The sequence below is a fragment of the Anguilla rostrata genome, chromosome 6, assembly GCF_018555375.3.
Source record: "Anguilla rostrata isolate EN2019 chromosome 6, ASM1855537v3, whole genome shotgun sequence".
Classification (NCBI taxonomy): Eukaryota; Metazoa; Chordata; class Actinopteri; order Anguilliformes; family Anguillidae; genus Anguilla; species Anguilla rostrata.
In genome coordinates, this window is record NC_057938.1 from 55,743,273 (window position 1) to 55,752,044 (window position 8,772).

The window sequence follows — 8,772 nt, forward strand, 5'->3', positions numbered from 1 at the left end:
TCTATCGCTCTCACTCTCTATCGCTCTCCCTCTCTCTTTCTCACTCTATCGCTCTCTCTCTTTCTCTCTCTCTCTCTCTCTATCGCTCTCCCTCTCTCTTTCTCACTCTCTTGCTCTTGCTATGTTTCTCTCTCTCTCTAATAGGGCAGTCCTTAATGAAAGTGCATTATGTATTTATATATTACATACACAAAATGTAACTCATTTATATGACTGCTTTTGTCTGAACGCAGGGAAATAAATGTATTGAGCGGTAGCCATTAACGTTTGTGCTGAAAGGGTAATACTGTACTGAACTGAGAGGGTAACGTTGTGTGAACGTTTTCAGAATGTTTCTGTGCGGTTGTTTCAGGGTAATACTGTACTGAACTGAGAGGGTAACGTTGTGTGAACATTTGCAGAATGTTTCTGTGCGGTTGTTTCAGATGGAGACAATCAGCTTTTGGAGGACTTGCTGTACAGTGACGATGAGGATAGCTCCGCCCCCTCCATCTACGATCACATCCAATCAGGGTCCCCCAAGAAACACGCCACCGACACTGCAAGCAAGCCCTTCCTGCATTTCACACTGTGAGTGTTACTCAAACAACACTGACACTGCATTTCACACTGTGAGTGTTGCTCAAACAGCACTGACACTGCATTTCACACTGTGAGTGTTACTCAAACAGCACTGATGCTGAGAGAAAGGATCAGTCAGGGTCCAAACTCAGTGCTGCTGTGTCTCCAAATCCAAATATGTACCACTGCTGCCACCCTGTGGATGATTTGGGAATGACAGCCCATATTTCAGGGAAAACCAATTTTACTGCAATTTCTGCAGGTAGAATTTTCAGTGTCGCTGGTCGGTGTGCTCAGGGTTTGAGAGCGTAATGCAGGGCGTAACCGGGCGTAACCGGGCGTGTCCCCCCGCAGCTCGGCGTGCCGGCAGCCCTCCTCGTTCCGGCCGCGGCTGCTGTTGGCGGGCGAGCCGGGCTCGGGGCAGAGCTCTCACCTGGCCCCCGCCGTGCTGCACCACCTGGAGAAGTTCTGTGTGCACCGCCTGGACCTGCCCACCCTCTGCTCCACCTGCACCAGGACCCCCGAGGAGTCCTGCGCACAGGTACACACACACACACACACACACACACTCTCACACACACACACACACTGGACCTGCCCACCCTCTGCACCACCTGCACCAGGACCCCCGAGGAGTCCTGCGCACAGGTACACACACACACACACACACACACACACACCTGTACACACACGACGGACACCTCTCATACCACAGTGTGTCAAAGGACAGTGCAGCTGTACATCGATCACGTAAACGTTATGTGTGATGTACAGATGACAGGTATGTGGTCTGATGGCAGTAAACAGGTGTAACGTAACGTCTGAGTGTCAGGTAAAACGGTAACAGGAACAGGTGACAGGTGTATTAATGTTCAATGAGCAGTGACAGGTTGTCTGTAGGTGTCAGGTAACAGTTACGTTGTCTGTAAGTGTAGGAACATGAACAGTACGTGTAACAGTGTCTGATGCAGGTATACAGTGTAAACAGGTGTAAGTTATGTAAGGTCAGGTATGAGCAGGTGTAACAGGTGTGTCTGTAATGTGTCAGGTATGAGCAGGTGTAACAGGTGTGTCTGTAATGTGTCAGGTATAAACAGGTGTAACAGGCGCACTCTCTCTCTCTCTCAGGTGTTCCGGGAGGCCCGGCGGACCGTGCCCAGCGTGGTGTACCTGCCGCACATCAGCGAGTGGTGGGAGGCGGTCAGCGACACGCTCAGGAGCACCTTCCTCACCTTACTGCAGGACCTGCCCTCCTTCACCCCCATCCTCATCCTCGCCACCTCCGAGACCCCCTACCTGCAGCTGCCCGAGGAGGTGAGCCCTCTGCTCCCCCACCTGTACTGCTGCCAGGCTGCGCTGTGATTGGTTTAGCAGCTGCAGGCTGTGCTGTGATTGGTTTAGCAGCAGCCGGCTGTGCTGTGATTGGTTTAGCAGCTGCAGGCTGTGCTGTGATTGGTTTATCAGTTAGGTTAGCACATCTGGGCAGCCAGGTGTCACTGAGATTATATTATCTCAGCACGTCTCTCTCACTGTGGAAAGGCTGTGTGTGTGTGTGTGTGTGTGTGTGTGTGTGCGCACCTCTGCTCTCTAGCAAGTCCCCCACCCCACCCCTCTCTCCATATCCTTGTTCTCTCTCTCGCTCTCACACATGCACACACACATTTTCTACACTCTCATTCCCTTATATCTCTCTCCTCTTGCACGCCCCCCCCCCAGAATAGGGCAGTGCCTTAACAGGGTCTGTCACCGGAACCCCCCCTCCCCCCCCCAGGACGGCAGTAATTACTCTGTGGAGCTCTGGTGTCAGGCTTTACCCCGGGACACCCGATCAAACGCTCCCGCGCCTGTCCTACCCATGATGCATTGCAGGGGGCTGCTGGCTGCTGCTGAGCCCGTTGATCAATGGCCTGCTGGGGGAGGGGGGGGGTCGGGGGAGGTGGGGGCTACCGGAGGTGTCTGTTCATTAACATTTAACACACACACACACACACACACACCCACCCACACATACTCTCTCTCTCTCTCTCTCTCTCTCGCACACGCACACGTCTGACACTTTCCCACCCTGTCTCTCTGAGAGGGTTGTGGGGGGATGGGGGGGTGGTGGTGGTGGTGGTGGTGGTGGTGGGTGGGGGGGCTGCTGCTGCTGTGGTGTTTTCTCATGCTGGGTAATTATGGATGAACTCCCGCTGTTCTCACAGTCAGACACACACACTCTGATGGAGGGAGTTTTAGCGGGGGGGGGGAGTTTGAGGGGAGATAAGGGGAGGGTGAAATTAATTAAGAGATGGTGAGAGGGTCAGATGGAGAAAGGGAGGGAAGGAGACAGGAGGATATGGTTTTGACCGGATTCAAGGAAGGCCTGTTTGATTAGAGCCCGTGTTTGTAGGGGCAGGTGGGGGGCAGTGAGTGTGGTAGTGGGTTTGTAGGGCAGTTGGAATTGAGGCAGGTGGGTTTGTAGGCATTGGACTTTGAGGAGTGGTCTTTGGGCAGGTGGGGTGTGAGAATGGGGAACAGTAAGTCCCCTCCCCTGTGCCCCCCCCCTCCCCCCAGGGTTCGGGGGGAAGTGTGAACGCCATCGCTGATGAAGCCGTTTGCGTGTGTGTGAGCGCACGGGCAGGTCTAAAACGCTTGCCGTGAGCGCGGAGCTCCAGATTTAAAACGCTTCTCCGGAGAGAGACTTGGTTTTATTTCCACAGATGATTTATAACCAGTTTAAAAACACTACAAGTGCCCCTGCCTGCGAAGGTTTAGCAGCTTATGTTGAGCTTAGCCTTTAGCATGTCCTTTTATTGTGTGTCGGGCGTGTTTGTGTGTAACTGGTTTATGTGCACAGTGTGTGTGTGTGTGTGTGTGTGTGTGTTTGTTTATGAGGTGCTGTAGACCACAGGAGGAGCTTTCCTCTGTGTGTGTGTGTGTGTGTGTGTGTGTGTGTGTGTGTTTGTTTATGAGGTGCTGTAGACCACAGCAGGAGCTTTCCTCTCTGTGTGTGTGTGTGTGTGTGTGTGTGTGTGATGCCGTGTAGCCTGAGATGGGGGTGGACACTGAGGAAGGAGGTGGAGATTTGTGGCCGCTCTCGACCAATCGCCCGCCGGGAAAACAAATCTGTAGCCGCTCTCAACCAATCGGATGCCGGGAAAAATGAAACGGTGGCTGCTCTCGGCCAATGGCGCGCACCGGCGGGATAGCCTCGTTACTCATTCAGCACGGCGCTCTCTGGCGGGCAGGAAGTCTCTCAGCAGGAAGTGCTTTTCAGACGCTCGTCTCCTGTTTAATTAGGGAGTACAGGAACGAGCTGCATTACTTACATCTTTAAGATGTCCTTCAGAATGGGACGAGCCCACGCTGCGCTGATTTGGGCTAAAGGGGGGCGGTGGGGGGGTGCTTTGCAATCAGTAGTTTAGAGCAGCACTGTGGATATGGGGTTCTGATTGGTTGAGAGAGATGGCGGTTTCGCAGATGGGTGGGGGGGGGATGATGGTGTTGTCAGACGGGTCGGGGGGGTAGTTGTGCTGCATGCTGAAAGTCAGCTGTTATGTTGTCGGATCAGAGCTCCGCGATGAACCCTCTGTGTGCCCCCCCCAACCCCCCCCCCGGGGGGGGGGGGATTGCCCTCAGGCTCTCTGTCAGTCAGTTTCAGCATGGGGGCTGTGTGAGTCCGTGCGATTGGCTGCGTCCCAAACGCAGCAGAGATCCGCCCCAGTGCCCCGCAGACAGGAAAAACAATCTCCCATCAGCCCCCACGGCGTGCTACGTTCCGTTCTACTCCAGCGCTTTCCCATCAGCCCCCGCGGCTCACTCGCCCCGTTCTACTCCACCGCTCTCTCTCTCTCTCTCTCCTGTGTTTCTCAACTTCACCTTTCAGCGTCTGAACCTCCGAAAACACAAAGCCCCTTCCGTCCCGCCCGGCACTACGCTGACGTTTCCCTTTCTCTGAAACTTTTTTTTGAACGCGTCTGCCGCATCGAACCCGTCGCCCCCTACTGGGCAGGGTGAGCACACCTTTATTTGTTTCTCTCTCAGGAACTTCACCTTTTAACGCACCTACCACATCAAACTTTTTCAGCGTGCTTCTTTTCAGAAACTTCACCTTTAAGCACGTCTGCAGTGTCATTCTCGCACTCGCAATAACAGCAAGATTTCTTTAACACTTCAGCCGTGGAGTTAAAGGAAATGGGGACGGATCTGTGCTCGTAAAGAGTGAGAGATTATTCCTTATTTCACACCGGCTTCCTGCACTAAACAAACCCCGTTAGAACTTCAGACTGTCAGACACCTTTCAAAAGCATAGTTCACTTTCCTGGGATTTTAATGTTGTTTTTCCTTCAGTTTCATGTTTTTTTAATGGGTCCAGACAGTTTTTGTGTGGGATGTGGGACGATTTAGATTAGAAGTTCCTGTCAGCTTTATAGTGGCTGGTATTGAAACACTTGGGGGTTTATGGATCTGAAGCAAGCAAACACACTTCAACTGACTCCAGAGCAGCACAGAGGCCGGCATCTCATATGACTGTTGCTCCTGGTTTGATGGAGTTGCTCTCATGGACTGTTGCTCTCCTGTTGATGGAGTTGCTCTCAGTAGGACTGGTGCTCTCCTGTTTGATGATTTGCTCTGCAGTATGACTGGTTGCTCTCCTGGTTTGATGGAGTTGCTCTGCAGTAGGACTGGTTGCTCTCCTGGTTTGATGGAGTTGCTCTCCAGTAGGACTGGTTGCTCTCCTGGTTTGATGGAGTTGCTCTCCAGTGGGATTGGTTGCTCTCCTGGTTTGATGGAGTTGCTCTGCAGTAGGACTGGTTGCTCTCCTGGTTTGATGGAGCAGAACTTGCTGGATGAACGGGGGATAACCGTTTCACCCCCTCCCCTACGAGACTGTGTGTGTTTATCTTCCTGTCTGACTGAAGCTGGGCCTTTGGTTCTGGAAGGGAAGGCTGCGGGTACACTGATACCCCCGCCAAAAACCGCTAGCCCCCCCCCCCCACCCCCCCGAGTCCTGAACCACATCACGCACACGTCCTCACCTGTGTGAGCTCACACCTGGACTCCCGCTGCACACAGATGTGTCCGCAGGTCCGCTTTGAGCTCACTTCTGTGGAAACGTCTCTCTTCATGTCTGTCTGAGCCAGGCTGTCTGAGGAAAGGACGGCTTTTCAGCCCCAGTCCACATTAAGAGAGCTGGCACCGCATGAAAGCCATTTTTTTAAGCTTGTTTTTCTCACCGTTTAAAAAAAAAAAAAAATAAACTATTTTTTATTTTTCCATTTTCATCTTGATAAATTGATTTTGCTTGTTAATTAGTGGCTTTTTGTTCTGTGTTTCTGACAACATAAAAGCCTTTTTTATTGACTGAAGTAAACCCACACACACACACTCTCTTTCTCTCTCTCACGCACACACACAGACAGACAGCACGCTGAGGCAGGTAGATTGCTGGTGCAGCAGGTGTTCCTCCGTAGGAGAACCAGAGGAAGAAAGTGGCTGCAAAGTGGGGAGCAAAACAGCCCTGAAAACACAACGCTGCGTCCTCCTGGCGTGCGATGCGTCCGTGTGAGCGCTGTGTGAGCGCTGTGTGAGCGCTGTGTGAGCGCTGTGTGAGCGCTGTGTGAGCGCTGTGTGAGCGCTGTGTGAGCGCTGCGTGAGCGCTGCGTGAACGCTGCGGGAGTGTTGTGTGAGCGCTGTGTGAGCGCTGTGTGAGCGTTGTGTGAGCGTTGTGTGAGCGCTGTGGGAGTGTTGTGTGAGGGCTGCGTGAGCGCTGCGTGAGCGCTGTGAGCGCGCTGCGTGAGCGCTGCGTGAGCGCTGTGAGCGCGCTGTGTGAGCGCTGCGTGAGCGCTGCGTGAGCGCTGTGTGAGCGCTGTGTGAGCGCTGTGTGAGCGCTGCGTGAGCGCTGCGTGAGCGCTGCGTGAGCGCTGCGTGAGCGCTGTGAGCGCGCTGTCGTGAGCGCTGCGTGAGCGCTGCGTGAGCGCTGCGTGAGCGCTGCGTGAGCTCTGTGTGAGCGCTGTGTGAGCGCTGTGTGAGCGCTATGTGAGCGCTGTGTGAGCGCTATGTGAGCGCTGTGTGCACGCGTGATCTCCGGAATGTTCTACCTGGCTGCAGGTCCCCGAATCTCCCGAACGTTCTACCCGGTGTTCCAGGGGGTCCGTGGGGGGTGGGGATGGGGGGGGGGGTAATGGGGGTCACTCTGAAACGATGTTTGTAGCAGGGGCGGTCGGGGGCATTGGGAGTGAGCGCTGCTGTCTGGTGTGTGTTTGGGTAATGACATCTTTTACCCTTCGGGGCGTCTGTGGGAGAGTCATGCTGACACCTGACCTTTGACCTCTGTCTGAAGGTGCTGTGATAGGGTGTGATAGACCCCCCTGTACAGGGATTTCAGCCTTGAGCCAGACTGAAAATACCTCCTGCTGTCTGCTTCCTGGTTTAGAGTTGCACACACACACGCACAGAGAGAGAGTGAGATAGAGAGAGAGGGATCTTCAGGAGCAGGTATGATGAGTGTGTGTGTGTGTGTGTTACAGGTGAGAGGGCTCTTCAGGAGCAGGTATGATAAGGTGTGTGTGTGTGTGTTACAGGTGAGAGCGCTCTTCAGGAGCAGGTATGATGAGGTGTGTGTGTGTGTGTTACAGGTGAGAGGGATCTTCAGGAGCAGGTATGATGAGGTTTGTGTGTGTGTGTTACAGGTGAGAGGGCTCTCAGGAGCAGGTATGATGAGGTTGGTGTGTGTGTGTTACAGGTGAGAGGGCTCTTCAGGAGCAGGTATGCGGAGGTGTGTGTGTGTGTGTGTGTGTTACGCAGGTGAGAGGGATCTTCAGGAGCAGGTATGAGGAGGTTTGTGTGTGTGTGTTACAGGTGAGAGGGCTCTTCAGGAGCAGGTATGAGGAGGTGTGTGTGTGTGTGTTACAGGTGAGAGGGCTCTTCAGGAGCAGGTATGAGGAGGTGTGTGTGTGTGTGTTACAGGTGAGAGGGCTCTTCAGGAGCAGGTATGAGGAGGTGGTGAACCTGCAGAGACCGGATGAGGAGGACCGGCGCAGGTTCTTCAGAGAGCTCCTCCTGGTGGAGGTGGCCAGGGCTCCGCCCACCCGCAGCAGAACAGGTGAGTTCATTTACACCTGAGCTTATTTACACCTGAGTTTATTTTCAGGGGTGTGTGTGTGAGTTTGAATGTGTGTGTAAGAGAGACAATGGGTGTGTAATGTTCTGCTGTGTGTAACCTCATCTCCACTGTGCATCAGAATCTCACCCGGGCCTCCTGCCTTCCCAGCCTGCCCCCTGCTGCCTCACCCCCCCACCCCCACCCCCCCCCCCTCCTGCCAGTATGGATCCCCCCAGCCCAGCTCTGTTAGAGGGGAGGTGTGTGGGCTGTTAGCAGGGTGAATTAGCTGGCTCGACCGAGTGATGTTTCTCACACAAACAACCCCCTCCTACCCCCCCCCCCACCCCCTTTCCGGAGGTGCTCGAGGTCACCCTCGCAGGTCAAACGCGCCGGACCGCACGCCTGCTCACCCCCCGCGGCCCCACACGTGCACCTCCCCTCCCCCCCCCGCCTCCGCTCGTCCTCCCGTCTTCTCGTCCTCAACGCCGATCAGAACAGACAGACGCGGCTTTGACAGCTGCCAATCACGCAGCCGGCCCCCCTCAGTTCCGCCTGCGGGTTCCACTAAAGCCACTTCGCCAAAGAATTAAAGTTTGTCTGCGGACGTCATTTCAAGGTTCCCGATGTCCTAGTGGAAAAAAAAAAAAAACGCTCAAACGTATTTTGATCCTTTTGGAAGTCGCGGGGAAGTCAGGGGAAGTTTTGCGACGTCCCTGGAGGCCGGGGAAGCTCACCGGCCTGCCGTCGCTGGAACATGAAGCTCTGCCGTATCGATGCGCTGCCAGGGCTGACACACAGGACAGGTCATCGCTTTGGAGATTAATTTCCCGACCAAACGCCATCCGTCACTGCAGAGGGGGTGCAGCGTGTGCCTCTGCAGACAAAAAACTGAGCTTCCCAAAATTTACGCTCGCCTCTCAGAAGCCGCTCCGTCGCCCTCTGAAAGTTATACCGTTCTTCCGTTTAAAATATAAACCTGATTTGAGTAGGGAACTCAAAGTTGGGAGAAAACGTCATTTGTGCTTTTCTGAATTAAAAATAGCGTCACATTTTAATTTTCAAACCCGATTTGAGGCGTCCGGGGTTTGGCCTGTTAGCGGGAATTCCACGCGCGGTGGAGAGGCCGC

At 54.1% G+C, this 8,772-nt stretch overlaps 1 protein-coding gene across 4 annotated transcripts in view; it reads left to right on the forward strand.

Annotated features, from left to right (window-relative positions):
• Positions 1–8,772, forward strand: part of atad2b (ATPase family AAA domain containing 2B) — a 62,156-nt gene that overhangs the window by 14,579 nt on the left and 38,805 nt on the right. The window contains exons 17-21 of one of the 4 annotated variants that reach the window (XM_064340751.1): positions 426–570; positions 916–1,102; positions 1,690–1,875; positions 7,179–7,201; positions 7,533–7,645. In XM_064340751.1, coding sequence (XP_064196821.1) covers positions 426–570; positions 916–1,102; positions 1,690–1,875; positions 7,179–7,201; positions 7,533–7,645 — 654 coding nt within the window. Of the gene's footprint in view, positions 1–425; positions 571–915; positions 1,103–1,689; positions 1,876–7,178; positions 7,212–7,347; positions 7,371–7,509; positions 7,646–8,772 lie in introns of all 4 variants that reach the window. The other 3 variants (XM_064340749.1, XM_064340750.1, XM_064340748.1) reach the window with 3 other exon arrangements.